This window comes from Equus przewalskii, chromosome 5 (assembly GCF_037783145.1).
Source record: "Equus przewalskii isolate Varuska chromosome 5, EquPr2, whole genome shotgun sequence".
Classification (NCBI taxonomy): Eukaryota; Metazoa; Chordata; class Mammalia; order Perissodactyla; family Equidae; genus Equus; species Equus przewalskii.
In genome coordinates this window covers 13,990,776-14,013,777 of record NC_091835.1, presented here as the reverse complement: position 1 = coordinate 14,013,777, position 23,002 = coordinate 13,990,776, and the positions used below count along the sequence as shown (strand labels likewise).

Here is a 23,002-nt window from a genome sequence, read left to right as displayed (position 1 = left end):
CTACTCTAGAAATAGATTGTTCCTAACTTTTAATTCAATTTCTAGAATAATTTTAGAAATAATTTAATATATACTTGTGTATCCAGACATATCTAATATATTAGAAATTGTTGCCTTTCAGTTAGGAAAATGAAATGTTGGGGGGGGGGATGGGTTATTTAAGCAGCTAATGCTTTCATAAGTCTCTCTGGGTAAAGAAAAAAAAAGATGAGCTAAGTGGCTTGTAACTACTAATGAATAATAATTATCTAAGGAGTGCCATCATCATCTTCCTCATCAGAAGTATTGTAGATTTCTTTTACTCTATGGAAGGTCCTCAGCATGACTGTGTGATTGGATAAATAACAAACCATGTAGTGGAGTCATTTGAGATGTAAATGATTAATTATCATTTTATGTACTTCAGGCGTTTTTAAATAACGGAAATCAGTGTAATTTAATAAAATGGCCATCAAGAAAACTGCAATCTGTTTTGACTTTCCTATACACTCACGGGGAGTGATTTGGCTCACAAAAGGATTAGTCATTCAGAAAGAGACATTTCCTGGTCTTTGAAATTCAGTGGCAGATAAAATATTCACCACCTATTTATCGCTTAGTGATTTTTCCTTAATTTATATATTGATAGATCTAGGAAGAGTACCATAGGAATAAGAAGCTAATTACCATGGCTTATAAAAGCGAAACAATAAGCCTATTCTAGTTTAGAGTGAAGGTAGGAATATAATAACATTTAAATATGTGGAGAAAATCACTCATTATGCTAAAAAAGAAAAGTACTAAATTCTATCTGAATTGCTTTCTTTCCAGCAAAGGCTTTCTAATACAGATTTGCTCAAGGAGGTTTCTAATGTAAAATAAAGATAAATTTGACACATCAATTCCATTTTTGTGTATAATCCTCCCAAATCAAGATATTTACCTAAAAATTCCATAGTGATCTGTTTTCTTTCTTAGACTTTCCAGAGCCACTGTAAGAATTTAGACTTTACACTTTATTTAAAAAAACACCCTTCTTTTAATTGGATATATTATATTGCAGAGATTGTCACTTTTAGTTCTTTCAGAACACACTGTATTCTTTAGCGGGGCAAAAGTAAAATACATTTTGAGAAATCAGCTAAAAGGACTAAGGATCATGTACTACGTGCCTTATCTGTATCTACCAGGCTTCATTTTTAAGTCATGAACTAAACGTATAGATTGGCTCATATACAAACTGTGCACTTACTCTCAGCGGGTTCTTTAGAACGGCGGCCGCTGGCCGACTTCCTCAGCAGGCTCCGTCCTGAGGTAAAGAGGCTGGTTAGTTCTTCCAGAGGACTCGTGGGTGTCCTGGACCGGGAGCCGCTCGGAGCCGACCCATAGGTATTCACCGCAGCGTTGACCATCTTGCTCCCATCTTGCGACACTGGTCTGGTGGTGGAATGAGGCACTGATGGAGAGCTCCTTGAGAGGCTGCCTGAATGCACAGCATCATAGGGTGGAGGCCTTTTGAGACTGAGCGGGGTCAGGGACCGCCCCATGCTCACAGGTGATGGGGAGGCCGAGTGACTTTTAGGGTAGCCGTGGGGAGACTGCGTTCGGTACAAAGTGGAAGGCGGGGGAGGGGACGAGGAGAGCACAGAAGCAGCAGGAGCTGGTCCTAGGGCTCCGGTCTGGTCTTTCTCTAGTTTGGGATGGCCAGGGATATGAGAGGGCAGTGAGGATGGAGATGCTCCAGCCTGCTGTTTCATATAAGACACGTTTTCCAGCACAGGAAGCTTTGTGACCTCCAGTGGGGTGAGCGGAGACTCATCGGAATTGGGGGAGCACTGCACAGGAGCTGGCGGGAACACCAGCAGCGGGGGTCTATGAGAAAGCAGGTTGGGAAAGGGCGGCGGGATGTCACAAAGCAAACCTTTTGGAGTACATGGCACTGAGGACTTGGCGAAGTCCAAGTCAGGCACCGTGGGAGTAGCACACTGCGAAGAACAACTGTGATGATCAAGGTCACATTTTGAATCTTGGCCTAAATCGTCAAAGATGGGGTATTTCATTTCCTCATAGACGGCCTCACTCTGGTCGTCATCCTCTTTCCTGAAGTCTCTGAGAATGTTCCCCACCATCTCGATATACACCGGCTCCTCCTCCTCCGGGTCCCCCGCTGGGCTGCTGACCTGGGAGAGGGAAGAGTCTCGCGTGAGCGACGTCCTCCTGGGCCCGTGCTTTTTGATATACGTTTCATCGAAAGATGTGCTAAGCTGAGTGTTTGGGTTCCGTTTTGGTTTTGGAGGAGGAATCTTCTTTGAATACTCATCACTATGGGGTCTCGGTTTGGCCCACACTAAAAGAAGAAAAAAAGGTAAAACACATGAGTGCAACAGGAAAACTTTCAAAAATGATTTGCACTTGGGTTTACTACTATCAACCTTTGATGGGGGAGCGGGGGTAGTCTCCTTCATTTCTAGCTTAAGGTTTAGACTAAAAATCAAACAAAAGTCAAACATTTCCCATACTTAGGAAAACCTGATGACAGAACAATAGTAATATTTATCTTCAAACGAATATTTATAATCCAACACTGATAAATCCATTAAGACCAGGACTATTTGTCCCTCTGCCTTAAAATTTCTAAATAGAAACCTTCAGATGAAATATGTTGGATAAAAACAATCGCAAGTTTCATACATACTAATCTTCAAGAATTAAGCAAGAAGCTCGGGGGGAAAATATCTAGAGTTTCTGTTGTCACAAATGGTCACAAAAATACCATGAGGATTCAGCCTTTTTAATGATGTGGCTATTGCACATGGTCACATCTTGCTTTCGTTTAGGATATAAATGTCCCAGCCTGCTAGACTTAATCTCTCTCTTGGTTCAGATAAATAACTTCTCTACAGAAGGGGCTGATACTTCAGGGGAAATTAACGTGAAAATCTTGTGAGGCTAGACAAGTTAATCTCCAAATCTCCAGGTATTGTTGATTATGGTGTAGTTGTCTGTTTTCGTTCATAAGATCTCTTATGATATCCCAAAGGCTGTCTTGGAATGAATTTATTAGATCTATTCCACTGACTCATCAGATCCCCCTCGAGAGTTTTACAAGAGAATGATCCAGACATTGATGTGTAAGCTTCAAGAATAACTACGGGAAACTCACAACAGATATGTGTGCAAGTGCATCCCACAGCTGGCTGGAAGCCCCCCTCATGATGGAGCATAAACTTCTGACACTATACGGTAGGGTAGAACAGGCTGGCAACACGTCTGTGACTGCAATCAATTGTTTAGCATGCAAGGAAGGTCCTGGAGTCTTGTTATTATCTCATTATCTCATTGTGTTGATATATGATTACAATGATTATCATTATTATGCAATGTGGTAGAATGCAGTTGCTTGTGGTAAATGGTAGCATATAATGCAAGCTGACAGTACAGCTTATAGGTGTAAAACCATGAGAAAATAAGCTTCTCTATAATTTGCAGCCTTAAGGGGTGGGGGCAAGGGGTGTCTCAAAGCACAAATCAGGAAACACCTGTAGTCGCCTTTGTTCTTTTTTCAACTAGAATACTTATGACTGCAGCTTTTCTAAAACTTACTAAAGGAGAGGCAAAGATTAGTTGGGCAGCTGCTCTACACATCAATCACACCTTCAGAGAAAGCGAACCAATGGAATATTCTAGAAGCAGCTATGTCTCTCACTTTTCTAGGCCATTCCTACTTTCAAATATTCCTCTCCATTGTGCCCATGATCATAATTCTACCGACTATAATCAAACATCTTTTTGAAGGGAAGGTTCTTAATGTGTCTAGACTTTTCCTTTAACCCATACTTGGAAAAACTAGATGTCCTTTTCCAGGGAGATACAGCAGTGGAGTTTTTTAGTACCCAAAGTGAAAAACCTGGATACATATGGGGTGAAAACTACTCAGACAATTCTTTAAGGGGGACCCAAAGTAACCAACAGCTCCTTTTTGTATGTCCCACTGGTCATAAATTTGACTGGTTCTGAAATCTCCTGTGTATGTTAATTTTCATATGATTTAAATAAATCATCAGATTACATACAAAAATCTCAGCCCAAATGAAGTAACACTGTAGATCAATGAAAAGATCGACTTAGGACTAAAGGGCCTTTGAAAGAGTCAGGACTTAGAAGAAAAAGCTCACCCAAACTATTCTTCTGAAGCTTGTTTCCTGCCATCCTCCACCTCAGGGTATCATTCTAGGCTCAGTACTCAGTACTAAGTAACTCAGACTCTGGGAAAATATTTGTCACTGACAAGGTGTCTGTGAATGGAGAGTTAACCTAAAGCTAGGAATTAATGTTTGTGCATGAGATGGATAACTCATTATATGAGAAAAATCGTACTTGGAATAAGATTTCATTTTTTCTCCCTCCTAAATCATAATTAACTTTTGTTTTCTTTAACCTTTCACTAAAATCTGATATTCTTACCTAGACTCCAATACTTGTATGGAGGAAAATAACAGGACAGGCAGAATTCAAGCATTTACTGAGCCCAAGGCTAGGTAGCAGCAATGCATCGAGGGGAGACCATAACCCAGGACTACCAGGCAGTGAGGGGTCAAGAGTAGAGCTGGGAATGGCATGATGTTCAGGGAAGCAGCAGCCTCATGAGCAAATCTGGAGCCAACATCCCTCTTCCCCCATAGATTAGAAAGTGGCCTTTGGAATGGGCAAGACCAATGCTTAGGTTACACTCAAATGCAAAAATGTAAGCAAATAACACTTCATTTTGTTTGCAAAAGGAAAGAGAAAAAAATGAAATAAAGACCCTTCTTATCTATGAAATGACTGAAGACAAAGGAGTTTCTATTCTAGAACATAATACAGTTAGAATTAAGTTAGACCAACTACTCATTAAGAAGGAATTTGAACAATCATTTGTATTGTGAGGACAATTTCAATGCCAAACCAAGTGTAACTGTAAAATTACGTGGCATGAGCATTTAATCAATTTCAGATCTGCAATATTTTATTAATTATTTTGATGTGTACAGTCATGCGTCGCTTAATGATGGGGATACATTCTGAGAAATGCATCATTAGGTGATTTGGTCACTGTGTGAACATCATAGAATGTACTTACACAAACTTAGATGGTATAGCCTACTCCCCACCTGGGCTATAGGGTACTAATCTTATGAGACCACCATCGTATATACAGTCTGTCAGTGACTGAAATGTCGTTATGGGGCACACGACTGTACAGATATTGTCTGAAAAGGGGAATAAAATATAACATGTGACTCTTATGGTAACTCTGAGATGATCAAAATTGACAGCTGCTATGGGCTGAATGGTGCCCCGCCCCCTCACTCCCAATTTGCATGTTGAAGTCCTAACCTCTCATGTGATGGCCTTGGTGGAGACGGGGCTTTGGGAAATAATTAGGTTTAGATGAGGACAGGAAGCTTGGGTCCTCATGATGGGATTAAGGCCTTTATAAGAAGAGACACCAGAGAATGTGTTTTCTCTCTCATTCTCTCCACCACGGGAGGATACAGTGAGAAGGTGGCTATCTATAAGCCAAGAAGACAGCTCACCCAAGAGGCTGGCATCTTGATTTTGGACTTCCAGCTTCAAGAACTGTAAGAAATTAAATATCTCTTGTTTAAGCCACCCAGTCTATGGTATTTTGTTATGGCAACCCAAGCTGACCTAGACAACAGTATATTTATTGAGCCCTACGTCAACACCCTGTACAGTTGAATCATGAGCACCCACTTTAATTTCATCCAAACACATTGGAATACATTAACTAGCTTTGTTATTTTAAGAATTAATGTAACTCCTCTCCAGTCTTTTAAATGTAATTTTCACCTTCCTCTGCCCTCTACCTCCTCATCCCCTGAAACCACATCACAAAGAACATATTAAAGCTGAATGCAGAGATGCTCTACCCAAGTACCCACTCAGGAGAACTCTTGCACCAAATGGCCTGTTATTCTGGTTCTTCTTCTCAATCTGACTCTCCAGCCTCTGATCCACGCCAAAGTACATGCTACTGGATGCTGACTCATTTTCTGGATGTTTTTAGTTTGCTGGTGGTGTTTGCTTTGGCATCTTGATTCCCTGCTCCACTCTCTTTTGCTGCCCACCAGCCAATGCATTTCTTCAGCCAACCATGCCCAAGCAATCCTTCATTACTCAGGCAAGCTGCCTCCCTCTCCTCTTCCTATGTGGTGAGAAGAGCCTGATGCAGGCAGATTCATATAACTCAAGCCCATTTTGTTTCCTGGTCCTCTTCTGTTGTATTGATCCAAATTTGAAATGAGAGTATTGAGGATTATTTAGAAAGTAAAATCTTAAGTAAATTACAGATGATGAGGAGGAATAAACAGACTCATTCCTTCAATATGGGAGACTGTTTTTCCAAACAATATCTACTTCCCATTCCACACCCCACTTGCGATCTCATGGGTCTTTCTGGAAAATCAGAAGAGGAAACGATTTATTTTCTAATGAACTGATTTTTCTCTCCGTTTGCCATTTATCATCTAGTTTTACCTTAGTCCTAGTACTGAGTAAATAATTCATAGGGCAATGAAAATTTGTTTCAACTGTCACATATGCTTTTGTCCCCCCTTAAGTTGACCTGTATAAAGCAAAGTCTGAAATTTTAAGCAACATTGTCACATAATTTATTCTACTTTAACCTCACTCTAGGGTTAAAACTTAAAGAAAAGTTCACGTTTAAAAAGTCATTTCTTTAGAAGGTATTTAAAAATAGTCTTGATCTATATACATAGATGCTGAAATGCTGCTGATAAAAGACAAGAAAAATTGCATTGCAAATTTCAACATTTAACTAAATTAGACCATAATAAAAAGGTAACGTTTTATTGCTCTTGAATGAATTTTAAATTCTTTCTAATAAGCCCAAAGATAGAAACAATAATTCCTGTTCAGCTCCAGAACACAAATTTTAATGCTTAAAATAGTATAATGACAGCAGCATTGAATAAGCAGAAAGTGACATTTTTGAAATGAGATATCTGAGCACAAAGGTTATGCCTGGCTTTCAGTCATGCCCAGATGATCTGTCTTTCACAGTTAATTTTGGAAATTCACCATGTCCCTTGTCAACCTATCCTTCTGAAATAATTTTTCCCTTATTAAAAAAAATGTAATGTAAAGCCATCCTTTAGTATCTGTGAATGTTCTTGACTCAAGAAGAGGAAAAATGAGACACAACACAGGTCAGTATTTCCCTTCCTGGAAAGTCTGTTTGGCCACAGAATCCCAGAATTTGAAGAGATCATAGAGATTACTCAGCCCAAACTTTGTATATTACTGATAAAGAAATATAAATTCCTTATCAATACTTTTTAAGAAAAATTTAAAATTTCATAATATCAATCCAATCTTTTATCTCTTTTAAAACAAAGGAAACCAATAGGGGAGTAAAGCTCTGCAATTCATTATTTCATATATGGTACAAAGCATCAGTTTTAAAGGTCTTCTCAGCCCATGCTATAATAAGAAAATCATAATTTTGTAGCTCTTGTTATAGAGGTATATTTAAATAGGTAATTCAAACCAGAAAATGAGAGTCCAATAAAGAAAAGTAATGTCCACACCGTGCGATACTGGAACTGGCTGACTCTGGAAAGTGAGAGACACATTTCCCACTTTCAGCAGAATTTTGCTCACAATAACTCTCTTTTCACAACTCAAAATTCCAAGGGTTTGAGGGATATTTTTATTTTCACAGTCACAAGCTCCACAATACCATCCACAAAATTGTTCCTTTTTTATTTCATTTTGTTAAATGAAGGTGTTTGTAAAGGGATGGGAGTAGCAAATGCCATTGGTCTGTTTACGATAGGACCAAGAAAGTGTGATAATGTACAAAAAGGATTGGATTTGAAGTTGTTGGACCTGTATTATCGTCCTCGATCTGGCGACAATGACAGCAAAGAACTCAGATCAAAGTTTAGATGGAAACAAACAATATTAAACATAGAACTGACTCAACAGTGTGGCGCTGAAGTTGAACGAGTCTTGGCTTAAGCTAGACGACATGATTCTAGTCTCTTTTTTTGCCTCAGTTAAGCTGCATAACTTTGGGCCAATTACTTTGAAGTATATTTTCATTTATACTCAGTTTTTTCATATGGATAATAAGAGACTTTAATCAGAATCATGGTTTTTTGAATTGCTCATCTCAACCCAGTAGTTATAAAATAAGTTGGAGTTGGTACCTAACATTTTGAGAAAATGGATTAAAATAGATTAGAAAATACGAGTACATTTCATATGATGGGAGAAAAGGTTGTTTCTTGAAACAATATTTATTTATAGATATTTCCTAGATCTCACATATCTCTTATAGGTTATGATGAAGAATGTTTGAAAAATCCTAAAGCAGAAAATCTCTGGTTTTTACTCTTTAGGAAGGCTCCATCAATTCTTTCCCTTCCTGTATGTGCATACTTTAAACCCTTAAAAGCCAGGCACCATGAAAGAAGTCTGACTACTCTGAGCTCACTATCTCTGTGATCTTCATCTGTGAGAAAGCCTAAGCTAGCTAGGGGAAAAAGAATCAAGAAACTCAATCAATAATAAAAATGAAATCCCAGCCATATGACTTTGGTAAAGCTGTCCTAGTCACCTCTCCAGTTATTTGAGCCATCACAGGTAAGATAGCAGACACTGTGGATCAGTGACAAGTCATCCCCATTGTGCCCTATTGAACTCCTGACCCATAGGATTATGAGCCAATATGATCATTGCTTTTACGTCTCTAAATTTGGGGGTAGTTTGTTGTATGTGTATACATACCTGAAACTGGTACCAGAGGTATGGTGCTGCTGTAACAAAAATCTAAAACTTGTGCATTGGCTTTAGGACTGGGTGGTGGCAAAGAAATATGAAGGACAGTGAGGAAACTATTCTATTGGGAGGCTGGAAAGTTGGTGAGAAAATTGCCATTGGAGGCCAGAAAAAAATGCTATTGGAGGCCAGAGCTGTGTTAGAGACTGGTGAAAAATTGGCAAGACTGTTGCCTGTGGTAATGTAGAAAATATAGAATATACCTAATGAATTTGTGGACCTGACTAAGGAGAGTTCTGGAAGAATGTGAAAGTGTCATTTGGCTTATTTTAGCCATGATTGGTAAAGGATTGCAAGGGAAATAGGGGGACTATGGAAGGAACTATTTAGTTCTCAAGCAAAAATGAAAGGAAATACAGTAGCCCCTCTTACCCACAAAGGATATGTTCCAAGACCCCCAGTGGATGCCTGAAACTGAGGATAGTACCAAATCTTATATATATTATGTTTTTTCTTTTAAATACAGACCTATGATAAAGTTCAATTTATAAATTAGGCACAATAAGAGATTAACAATAACTAATAATAAAATAGAACAATTACAACAATATCTGTAATAAAAGTTACCACAGATCTTAGCAACTTCAGCATATGATTTTTTTCTTTCTTTATTAAGTCAAGAACTTCCACCTTTTCACTTGAAGGAAACACTTTGTGGCTTCTCTTTGGCATTTCCAAATTGCCAGCATCAATACTGTTGAGCTTTGGGGCCACTATTAGGTAAAATAAGGGTTACTTGAACACAGCACTGTGACAGTCGATCTGAGAACCCAGATAACTATTAAGTGACTGACAGGTGGGTAGTGTATACAGCATGGATACACTGGACAAAGTGATGATTCATGTCCCAGGCAGGACTGAATAGGAAGGCAAGAGATTTCATCACACTACTCAGAATGGTATGCAATTTAAAACTTATGAATTGTTTATTTCTGGAATTTTCCATTTAATATTTTTGGACCGTGGTTGACCATGGGTAACTGAAACAACAGAAGGCAAAATTGTGGATAAGGGGAGACATACTGTAGTTTCAACACAGGATTTGCCTTGAAGCCTTCTCTAAGCAGCAAAAGGTTTTCAAAGAAAAAAATGGCCTCAAGGCAAAGGTCAAACCTAGAGGTCTGCCATTAAAGTGTGGTCTTCAGGGGAAAATCAGATTAAGGGGGTAGCTGTAAGATCCCTTGTTGAGATCTCTGAAAGATTTAAGATAGTGAACTGAAAGAATCTTTAAAGAATCTTAGAAGTGTTCTCCCACAGCATCTTGACCATAACCCTAAGGAGAGAAAGACCTGTCTCAAAACAATTTGTGTTTCTGTCTTTTGCTTAATGAAATAGAGTATAATTTGATTCATAGGAAGACCACAAAAATTGTAAAGGAGCTTTGTCAACTTTGACTAAAAGGGACAGAGACTGTTCACATTTAAATTTAAAAAGCTTTGGGCCCAAACTTTCCAGGGCTGGAAGGGAGTTGAGAAAACTACTCAGATACAGCTTAGATAGAGGTCATTTCTCATGGGCAAGAAAGGATGACTCAGAGAGCAGATTTAAGAGCTCAGAGAGCAAAGCCAAGAGCCACAGAGAGCAGAACTGTGTCCTAATCAATCAATATTCTCTACCCTCAGAATAGGGAGAACTGGGCACGTGTGTGCAAGTGGACTTCTGATTTGCCAAGAGCCAGTGACTTCTACGTGCCTCACCAACCTCCAGCCCCCCTTTATTGAACAGGACCGTACATTGCAATTTTCCTGCTCCTGACCTGCCAGTCTGTGTCAGGTTTTATAGGGCAGATAAATTGTACTTTTAGTTCAAAGGCCTTTTCATATGAGGAATTGCACTCAAGGAGCCCCATGGCAAGTGAGCATGATTTAGATGACGAAATCTAGGATTTCAAGCTGATGTTGTAATGCACGGAAACAAGAGAGTTTGAGCAAAAGGGTGAGAGTATTTTGCCTATTGGAAATATTGTGGCTAGAAAGGCAAATTGTAGTAGACACTCTTCAAAGATAGCCACCATCAATTCCTTCCCTACTTGTATGCTTTCCACCTATCAATAGGTAGAGTCTGTCTCCCTCTCCTCAAATCAGGTATGTCAAACATTTTGACATACCTTGACCACTAGAATGTGGTAGGAGTGATATCTGAGTCTTGGACTTAAGAGAACTGACAGCTTTCACTTCCTCTATCTTAAAAGCCAATTGCCATGTAAGAGCTGTCAGACCAATATGCAATGAGGAAGCTCAAGCTAGTCATCTGAAGAGGCCACGTGGAAGAGAAAGACAGTTCAGACATGTGAGTGAAACCTTCTTGGACTTTCCAACCCATCCCAACTGCCAGCTGAATATAGCCAAATGAGACACCCCAACCAATGTCACATAGAGTACAAGAACCACCCACACAAGTCAAGTCAACTCAACTCACAGAATAATAATAAGCAATAAGTTGTTGCTGTTTCGAGCCATAGCATTTTGAGTTGGTTTATTGCACAGCAACAGACAACTTTAAGAAATCTCAAAATTAATTTCCTGTTTGCATGGATATCTCATCAAAAATGCTTTTGTTACTTTCATAGAACTAGAGTACAGTGTACACCCTGAGGAAACAGAAATCATCCTTCCAGAATAGAGAAATTAAGAAAGTAAGATTGTCTTCTGAGTATTATAAAATCTCCACAGGACGATTCAGAAAAGAGATATAAAAAGAGATTACATACTTTCTGGTCAAAAAGACCAGACTGAAATCAGAGTGAAAGGTATTAACATAAGTAAAGGAAGAACAACCAGAAGGGAGCTTTCCAGCCACAGGGAACATAGAAACAGCAGATCACAGACCAAAACTTAGTGACCCCCACAGCAGTGCCCAGGGGATCTGCTCCTCTGTTACATCCCTGTTGTGGGGATTGACCCACATGCTATGAGAGCCTGAAGCTACTACACGTATAAGTCTTATAAGTCCTTCTTTTTCTAACTTCAGATTCATCAAGTAACTTTTTAATAACTTTGATTTCCAAAATATTATGCACACGTTTCTCATTAGAAACAAGCAAAGTAGAATGCTGGTTTCCCATACTGCTATGGTCTGAATGTTTGTGTCCCTGCCAAATTCACCTGTTGGGATCTTAACATCCAATGTGATGGTGTCAGAAGGCGAGGCCTTTGGAAGTGATTAGTTCATGAGTATGGAGCCCTCATGAATGGGATAAATACTCTTAGGAAAGAGACACCACAGAGCTCCCTAACCCCTTCTACCATGTGAAGCTACATGAGAGATCGGCAGTCTACAACCTAAGACTCGACTAGAACACAACACGTCGGCACCCTGATCTTGGACTTCTAGCCTCCAGAACTGTGAAAAATAAATTGCTATTGTTTATAAGTTACCCAGTCGGTGGTATTTTTCTATAGCAGGCCAAATAGACTGAAACATACATCCATCTCTTTTGAGCTTGGCTACTATGACAGCTTGGTTACTCTAGACATCTGATATGGAGTTTCTGAGTTTATAGATTGAAGGCCAGCACTATACCAGGGCAAACTCACCACAGTAACACCATTTCATGGGAATCTGTCCAGCCAGGCAGCCAGCATTCCCAAGGAGATACCACCCTCTGTTCACAATGTTTATCATAAAATGTCTAGTTTTATATTTCCATCCCAGGGCGATATCTTGCTTCCCAATCTCTCTCCTCCTGCTCTAGTCATGGGATGTCCTTTAGACATAGCCTACTTGTAAAGAACAGAAATGGTGACTGTGCTGTGGGCATTTCCTTGGCTACACTACTGCAGTCTCTCAGATTTCACCTGCTATTCCATACTTTACATAAGTCTAGAAGGAAAAGAGAAAAGAACCGGAGGTAATGCGTCCATCATGGAGAGGGACTGTTCTGCAGGAATGCTCCCGGTTCAAAGTATGCTGAAATAGTAGGTTCCATAACTGCAAAAAATTCTTTGTTTGACCAAACAGTAGTCAGCCTCCTGAACCTTCCTTTGGGCCTATCTGTGCACTTCCTTGTAAAATCCAATTTAGTTAATAATCCAGATAAAATAAGTTTAAGCAGAATCCCCCACTCTCAATATCTGTTCACCCTTGATATCTTATCAGGTTCTTCATCCTCCATCATCCCCCAGCTGATGTCTGATCACCCTAGTCTGTCTTCAACAAGAATCCTATTAGGTCAGTTTAGTTGGAAGCCCCCTTACTCCTGATGTTTCCTCTTAGTAATTTTCCATCCACCTACCTCTACCCTGCTCCTTGGCTGTGAATTCCCATTGCCCATGCCATATTCAGAGTTAAGCCTGGTTCTGTACTGAGGTCTATTTTCCCCTACTGCAATAGTCCTAAATAAAATCTATTTTTGCCTATATAACTACTGTCCAGCTCTAGTCTTTGCTTGACATCCCTCAGCAAGGACGGCTTCTTCATGGCAGTCACATCTCAGCATGAAAGTCGCTTCTTCAGGGAAGTATTCCGTGACCATCCATATCACATTGAATATTTCCTTCATTTACTTCTCAACTGGACTATGTAAGCATCTACGTGGCTGTGTATGTATTTTCCTCTTCCTCATTTGAGTATACTCTCCATGAGAACAGTGGTTCCCCATTTGCTTTGATTTTTCCTAAATCATCTGTGTAAAGTGACTAAAACATCACAAATTCTTGGTAAATATCTGTTCACTTTTGAGTGAACAGTAGACCTTTGGCATTTTTAGAGTCAGTATGCAGGAGTTCAGGTATTCTCTACTGACCCTAACGAGCCATGAATACCCGTATAATCTGCCATTGTCTTAGACATTATTTGAATTAAGAAGCAGGAAGATGATGAGTCATGTGAAGGGTAGTCACAGTAGCCAGAGAAATGCAAGTGTGGATGAGAGAGGAGTCTAAGGAGAAATATTCAACATTATCCACTGGTAGAAATTGAAGTAGGTTAAATATTTTACCTGCAAAAAAGGAAGGGCAGAAAAATTAACTGAGGAATTACAATGGTCCTCTTTCAGTTCTCTTATATTAAGGAAAGCTCAAAGGGAGAATGAAGGAACGCAGGGTAGACAGAATTCACAAGTTAGATCCTGCTTTGTATAAAACACTTAAGCTCTAATGACTTTGTAAGAACTATTCCAGACCATGAATTTTGGGGTTATAACAACCATTTCCTAAAAAAAGAACTTTCTTTGTTGATACAAAACTTAATATAGGAAAGCCATTCGAAACAATGTCACAAATGTGGGAAACAGAAAAGTACTCTAAAACTCCTTTATAACCCTCATCCTTCTTGTGTATGAAAGAGACCCTATACCGGGATGTCTCTGTAACAGTAAAGTTCTACTACCACTAATGCCACAACAAGTATGATTCTTACTTCTATAATAGCATGCCAGACCTCCCGTCATGACCAAACACAATTTCCATCCTTTTTCCTCTTGGCTTTTTGCATATCCCCTTCACTCTGGGCAAACCAAACTCCTACTGTTCCCCACACTTCTCAGGTGTGTATGTGTGCAGGCTTTGCTCTGACATATTCCTCTGCTCTTCCACTATCTTAGTTAAACAAAACCCTTCCCATCCTTTAAGGCCAAATTCACGTATCATCACCTCCTCTCTTTCCTCTCAGTTTTTCTCATTCGTGCTTCACCTATTTCTTTCCTGTGACTGTCCTCATTTTCTACCTTGTACTTGGTTATCAGTTTCTCTCTCCTAAAGACTACGAGCTTTTCAAAGGCAGAAGCAATTCATCTTTTTAAAAGCCCCAACAAACTTAACAGAGGGACTTGCTCCCAATAGGCATTTGATTAATAATTATTATAAATAATTGTTCACTGGACAATAAACTACCAATGCATAATGATTTAAAATTTCCAATCTTCTTTCTCATACATTACTTCAGATTTTCCTCCTTCTTCCTTTTATTTTTTTAATGAAAGTTGATCACCTTAGAGTTTTCAGGAGTACTTCATCTTAAAGATTTGTTTTATTTAAGAAAAGAACCTAACTAAATAAAACCATATGTCTATATTGCTACAGGTTCCCCAAACCAAGAACTTTCTGGATGGTTTTATTTATACATACAAATCACTCCACCCAGTAGTCAATCAAATGATTCATAGGAGGTCCAGGAAAGCAATATACATACTTCAAACAGAGGGATAGCTGAGTTATTAAACTACTGGTTATAACTTTTTCATCCCTTTGCCCAAATATTTTGAAGCCATCAGCTTTACAAGTTCACAGTAGCTATCACTTGCATCTCTACCTGCAGAGAAAACAAGTTACCAAATAAGTTAATTTCCTGAGCCTTGAGGAAAAACACATGACAACAAGAAAGTAGTCATGGAAAATGTGTGATGCTGAGCACCCAATAGAAGCTCCGTTAATTTAGATTCAACCCAGGAGGATATTATGTTAAGAGAAAGTAAGTTGGGAGAAAAATCCGATTAACGATTGGAACATTTCCCTTGTCCCTCAGGCAGTCAACTCTGTAGAAGCTGAAACCCTGCAGTTCCATAGATACAATCTACTGGGGATTATCCTTTGTGAGTCTGTCCTGGTTGAGATAGAAAGATAGAAATGTTTGTGATCTTTTTAAGTATCTGAGATCACAGAGGAAGCAGCATGAAATTACAGAGTCATAAAACACTTCATTCAACTTGACTGAAGTTGTGTTGATGTGTGCTAACATCTTCTCTAACAGAAATATAGTAGAAGTAATAAGAATTAATAATAGGTATAATAATCATATCTACCATGTTTCAAATGCATTATTTGTGTCAGGCAATGTGCTTCAGGAAGATTATTTCATTTAATCCCCACAACATCCCTATGAGGTAAAACTATTACAAACTCCTTTTTACAGGCATTGAAATTTAGTCATAGAGAAATTGAATTACTTGCCCAAGTAGCAGAAACTGGCTTTGAATCCAGGTGATCTGACTCTGGTTACAATACTGTCAAAGAATAATTTCCCTTTATAGATGATGGTGCATGTTTGTTTTACAAATATATACTTAAGGGTGTTTTAACCAATTTCTTTTAAACATTACCAATACTCTTCCATGAATCAGATTAGCCTGAATTCTAATCTCAATTTAGTAACTGTATAACCTTAGGAAAGCCAATTCTAATCTCTTTAAGCCTCGTTGAACTCAACTGCTAAATAAATGTAATGATGCTTATTCACAAGATGTTGTGAGGATTTAAAGGCACTATACCAGAAGTATTCAGCATACTTCCTGGCCACAGGAAGGGCTTAAAAAGTATAACCAGTATCATTATCAATTATTATCAGTATTCCTAAAAAATCTCTCTGACTACATTGGAAACTATGTAATGGTTTCACACACAGTTCACATTTATTTAGCACTGAGCTATAAAAATTAATGGTGCCAATACCAGAGATCCTACCAGTTCTGGGAAATTGTAAAATGAGTGATTGCCTAAGTAAATATGGATTTTATGTTCATTGAACTATGAGATCAATAGTTCAGTTTCCTTCTGTATTAGATTTATATCCTATGTATGTTCTCATGATAGAAGTGAATTTATTTTGAAAGATGTAATCTTTCCTTTAACATTATATAGGCATTGGAATTTTCTAGACATTACTATTTCTGTGTTGGCATTCTTAGTTTCTTATCAGCTTAAGTTGAAAAAAAAATGATGATGTTCCTTGGGTGAGTTTTAATCTAAAAATGCAATTAAAACCAAAACAAAGAGAAAATAAAGAATGTAAATCACAGCATATGTGTGGAAATGTAGAAAACTCAACAGATGAATACCTCTCATTCAAACCCCATTTTTTCCAAACCATAGATTTACCCCTCAGGTTTTGCAAAATAAAATTTGGGGTTCCTCCGTGCTTCTCAAATTTAGGGAAAGCATGACTAGATTCTAAAGAAAGAGAGAATGTCTCCAAAAGTTAAGGAAGCTCATCTGGAGGACATCCTAAAGTTTTACGCCACATGCACGTGATGAACATGTAGCTTTTTTTATATTTATGTGATTCAGCTTTGGATATTATAGATATTCCATTATCTCTATGTAGTGTACCTTCTGTTCTTGCAGAGTAGGATTGGAAAAGGAAAGAATTTCCTTTTCTTTGTGCATAATTTTTATTTACCCTGATGACTCTATAATTCTTCTTTAGTAGGCCTTTTATATAATTTCCATTTACCTTTATCTAAATTCAGATGGGGAAATGGTCCCATCTAGGCCAGGGTGGTCTGACCCAGGCCAGAATCTCATTGATTACAGGAAACAGACTCTGATCTTTTTTGGTTCTGAGTTCTTAAGGATTCCTGACACCACAACACCGATTGAAGAAGTACCAGACAATGGGCGAGTGTAAGGCTTAACTATTGAACCCAAGGCCTTAGATCAGCTTTGCTCTTTTCTTTCTTTTATTATTTGGCAGTTCTGTTCAATCCACAGTAATTTCAGAGACAGAGCTCTGAACCGGCAGGCCATCTGTGGGCCATGCGAAGCAACATCTTGGAGGAGACTGCAGCCTTCCTTACCTTGGATGAAGTCATGGGGCTATTTGTGAAGCTAGCCTTTCATTATTCAAATAGTTATGTCAACTGCAGAGGTTATCATTTGGTTTCAGTTTTAGATTTAGGTTTATTTTCTTTTCTTTATAATAAAAGTCATCAAAATGATGTGAATTCTAGCCTAAAATATAAGGAAAGAGAGGGACATTATGGTTTAGCCAGTCTGTATTATTCTCAGACTATTGTCCTCAGGTTATTCCCTGTGAGTCTTTTTCTATCCCCAAGTCATTCCTTAAACATCTAACTCAACACCAGCTTGGAATCTTAGTCTAAAAGTTAAACTTCAACCCATAGACATTTTGAGTAATAATGGGAATTTAGAGAAACACTCTAAACTTAATCTCAAAGTATATTTTCAAACTCAATTTTGAATTTGTATGCATGTGTGTATATATACACATATGTATGTATATCTATGTAGACATGCATATATACATATGTTTCACACATGTACGCATATATGTATATATACACTTATATGTCTGTCTATCATCTATCTCCTATACAGTCAGAAATGATTTCTTTGTGATAATGAAAATGGTCAGCATGCTTGATTCGATCCTGTATATATAAAGTTGTAATTACAGTAGTCCCCCCTTATCTGTGGGAGATACATTCCAAGTCTGCCCCATGGATGCCTGAAACCAGGGATAGTACTGAACTCTATATATACTATGTTTTTTCCTATACATACATACCTATGATACAGTTTAATTTATAAGTTAGGCACAGTAAGGGATTAATGGTGCCTTGGGGCCATTATTAAGTAAAATAAGGGTGATTTGAACACAAGCCCTCCGGTACCACAGCAGTCAATGTGATAACTGAGATAGCTACTAAGTGACTGACAGGCAGGCAGCAGACACAGTGTGGATACTAGGGACATAGGGATGATTCACACTGTGCACGGGACAGAGAGGGATGGCGCAAGATTTCATCACACTTTTCAGAGCGGCACACAATTTAAAACTTATGAATGGTTTATTTCTGGAATTTTCTATTTAATATTTTTGTCTATGGTTGCAAAACTGCAGATAAGAGGGGACTACCGTACTATAATCAATTATCTCTGACCATGTCAGGAACCAATTCCCCCACTCCTGCTCAAAACGTGGCAATGTCTTCTCATAATTATTAGGGTAATAAGGTTTTCCACAATGCAGCTCCCATCTCCTTCTTCAGCCTCATCTTATAGTGCTCACCCCTTTGATAACTCTCTGCAGTCAGAAGTTTCTCTTCCAGTGATTCAGATCAAAAAAGTGATGCCTTCACTCAGGGTTCTCTTGCCAAGCACTTCCTATACCCAGAATGCCCTTCTTACATGCAGAATTTCACTTCCCTGTCTCCTCCTACACAACCTTTAGGTCTTGTTCTGATTTTCACTCAGAAACCTCTTCCTTGGAAATTCAATCCAAAAATAACCTCCCCTGAAACTCTTCCCTTTTTTGTGTGACCATTTCTAGGTGCATATTTATTTGTGTTATTGATTTAAGGTCCTTCTTTCTCCGCTTGATAGGAAAATCACATTTGTCTTCCTTACCTCTGAGGCCCCAGCTTCTAGCACAGGGCCTGTTTTAGAATAACATTACAATTTTTGCAAAGTTACAAATAAAGATATGCAAACTTTCAGAGTGCTCATTCATTCTAAACACCTTTCATTAATTTCATTTCAGAAATATTTTGCAGTGAAGTAGATAAATGGGTAGACCTTGTCTCATGATCAGACATCCTGTCTGTGATCCACATAGAAAGAACAACTCATAGTATGAAAAGCAGCAAAAGCTTGTCACAATTAAAATAAGAGAAAAGATGCAGTCAGAGTTTACCCAAACCAAGCCGGTAGTTTAAGTAGAGACAAAACAACCACAAAGGAGGGTCGTGCTAGAAACATACAAGCAAGGAGCTCACAGGAGGGGAAGTTCATCTTAACAGGAGCAAGGTTTGGAGTGGTGTCCTGGGCTGCTCAGTGGGTACAAATACACAGGGTAATTGGGAACAGTGCTGCCTCTTCCATTTCCTAGACTCTGACCGTTCTCAAGCAAATTTGCCCCTGTGCTGCTTTTCAAATAGCACAAAGGTCCAAACTGGGAAGACAAAGTGTTCTCGGCTGGTAGGAATGTTATCGGTGTTACCCTGGAGATAAGGATCCTTTGCAATCAAACCCAGGTCCTTAAAACCTCTGATGACAATCACAGCACTTAGTGATTGTCAAGTACAATCAAGTACACAGCACTTAGACCAGAGACTAAGAGCTTTCCAACGGGCTACGCCAGCAAGCTGCTTGAAACAATCACAGAAATTCCTGAGTCACAGAGATAATTGAGACATTGAACACATATGGCAAATGCCCTTAGAATGAGCAGGAAGCCACATGCCCTGGATTTCTAGAAATTTTTTGTATATTTCTGTGAACAGATTCAAATGAGAAGAACTGTTTTCCTCATTTATGTATCATTTGTCATACACCCACACAAAGCAATAGCAGGAACGGTTCTTTCCCCCAGTGAATTTACCATTTAAAGGGGAAACAAAACACACATAATTTCTAACTATTTACCAGCAAGTGAGACTAACAACTGACAAAACACAGAGGAAAAGCCCCAGTAATCTAAATTGCTGCTCCCACTCCTTCCTGCCCCACCTTGCCTTCCAGATTTCTAGTGAGCTCTCCATAACATTCCAATCCTTTCACTAAGGTCCAGCGAGGCCCAGAACTTTTCAAAAGACAGGAAGCCAGACCTTAATTAAATGATTTCTTTTGCATTGTACTTTCATTGCCACAAATTTGGTGAAAGCCTGCTCCAGACACAGAGCTGAATCGAAGGAAACAGGTGAAAAGACATCGCCCTTAATTCCAGAACCCAATCCATTGGGGTGAGCAGAAATGTAACATTTAATTTCAAAATAACATAATACATACAACAGTGGAATGATATGTGCAGACTATTGAAAGAGTGTTTTATTAAAAATATACTGATTTTTATATTACAGTTGTAAGCATCATGGACTAATTCATACTGGCCCCATTGTATCCTACTGTATCAATAGCAAAATATTAAAGTTATCTTGCAGGGGCAGCAAGCAAAAGTTGCAAGTCATGTAGCTGGAGCATGCTCAGAAGATGGAAAATTTGTCGTTGGAGGACCTCAAGCCACCTAGGAACCAAAAGTTCCCTGATTTCAGAACTCAATGTGAACAAAATGCTCTATGGGGAAGCTAATAAGAAGTAAGAAGTCCTTTGATTTGTAGCACACCGATAAGACTATTACTCTCCCGCCCTCCAAACAGACTCTGCCAAGGTAGCGTTTTGCATAACCACTCCTACTCCCAGCTCCGTAGAAGTCTGTCCCCATCTTGGGGAGACAGATCTGAGCCTTGCGTCCTGTCTCCTTGCTGGTAGACTTTGCAATAAAGCTCTTTCTTCTCTCAAAAGCAGTGCCGAATTGGCTTCTATGCTTATTAGGTAACGAGCCCTTGCTCAGTAACACAGCTATCTAGGTGAATTGTGACTAAGCTCCAGCTAATGTCCTCTACTTCACACATGATAGCCCTACCACAATAAACCATAATTGCTTCTAGGCTTGCTTGTGTCCCCCCAGAATGCTGGCTCCATGAGATCCCTGCCTGTCTTCATCTCCTTATATACGCAATGTCCAGCCAGGGCTCTGAGACACAGCAGGAGCTGTAAGATATGTGTTGAATGGATGATTGGAATGATTCAAAATTGGAGAGCTGTGGCATCATTACTCTGTCTTATAATGCCATGTATTAACCCTCATCTAAATTTCCAGCTTCTTTTCCTATCCGTCTCCTCCTAGCTCTCTTCTCCAACCACACTGGCCTCCTTCATATTCCTAATTGCCAAACATGTTCCAACATCAGGGCCTTTGTACTTGCCTTTCCCTCTGTCTGGAATGTTCTTCCTTGAGATATCTGCATGGCTTTCTCCCTCACTTCATTTCATTTCTGCTCAAAGGGTTTGCTCTGACCAGCTTATCTAAAATAGTCATTCCCCCGCCTCTCCTCCCCTTCACCACTCACTCTCTTATTTATCTTCATAACACTCATCACTAACTGCCATCATATTGTATGTTTATGTCTACTTGTTTATTGTCTGCCTCCTTGCGCTGGAAGGTACACTCCATGATGGTAGGGACTTGTTTTTAGGCACTGCTATATCCCCTGGGGCCTGCAACAGTGCCTGTCATCTAGTAGCCACTCAATAAATATTTGCTGAATTGATAAATCCATGAGAAGACACAAAAAACCATTTTCAGAAGATGCTTCCTTTGTCATCTGCATCTCTGCCATCTCAGAATTCTACAGCAAATCCATTCACAGAAGCTGAGATGCAATGTGTGGACAGTTTTAAAATGATAAAAAGTAAGAAAGTAAATTAGAATGGATCAAACAAACAACAACTTGGATAATAACCATTTTCCCTGCCCCTTTGTCCACAAAAGCCCCTACAGTTTTGCGGAGCCTAGTTACACATGTAAAATTCTAAACACATCACAAATCTCCTTCCAGTTCCTGCCTGCTCCAGAGAGTTTCTGTTCCAATTGAACAATTACACCCTCTAAAAATATGCCCAATCATCTGGATGCAAATGCAAAATTTTATTGTTAGGAAAGATACCACTCAATTACCCAGATCCTATCCAAATTATGCTACGATTATGGCTTTTTGAAAGGAACCATGCTGTTTTGGTGAGCAGTTTAGCATCATGTATGAAGTGCCTTGAAAAGTGCATTTCCTTTACCTGGAAGATTGCTCTTGTAGGCATGGATCCCAAAGGAATATTGAGTTGCGTATGAAAAGATACGTACAAGGCTCTATATCACAGGGTTGTTTCTCTCCAAACAATTTAGAAACAACATAAATATCTGACAAAAGTGTTATGTACTTAAATTATGAGACATTATAACCATATGATGAAGTACTCTGCAAATATATAAATAATGTTATGACACTACACCTATTGACATAGAAAGATAGTCATAATTTATAAAATTATATTTCTGAATATTTATTTTTCTATGATTTGGGGGAGTATAGCTGTTCCTTATCACTTTTTTGCACGCATATATAATGATCTTCATATAATCAAGTTTCACTCTTAAAATAAGTAATTATAATATTACAAAGTTGAGGAGAAGATAAAATAAAATCTTCCTCTTCAATTTATATCATGTGTTTGCAGTGGGGAAATATCTTCCCAAAGGGGGATGAGAATTGATTCTTGGGTTAAGGGCAAAATATTGTACTCTTTTCATGTATCAAGAACATATACACATACAGCACAGCAACAGATATATAATTTCAGTGGTAGTATAATTTCATGGGTGGATCATTAGAAAAAAATATATCTTAAGAAGCTCCTTATAAGTGTGATAATGAAAACATGATTGAGAAATCCCACTTCATTCCAATCCCTACATTTTAATCTTATATTTATGTGTCTTTTTGGAAATTTTGAAGTTCTTTCCGTTAATTTTGCACATGATTACTCCTCCTCACTTTCAGTAAGTGCAGGTTTAAATCCAACCATTGGCACTGAGGAGAAGGCCCTACATAAATTCATGAGGAATTTCTGGAAAGAAGTAGAGAAAT

General features: G+C 38.7%; 1 protein-coding gene across 10 annotated transcripts in view; it reads right to left on the bottom strand.

The window, feature by feature from the left end:
* NYAP2 (neuronal tyrosine-phosphorylated phosphoinositide-3-kinase adaptor 2) overlaps positions 1-23,002 on the bottom strand; it is a 257,064-nt gene that overhangs the window by 101,239 nt on the left and 132,823 nt on the right. For all 10 annotated transcript variants that reach the window (XM_070618403.1, XM_070618406.1, XM_070618405.1 and 7 more), the window contains one exon: positions 1,232-2,326. In XM_070618403.1, the coding sequence (XP_070474504.1) occupies positions 1,232-2,326 (1,095 nt within the window). The remainder of the gene's footprint in view (positions 1-1,231; positions 2,327-23,002) is intronic.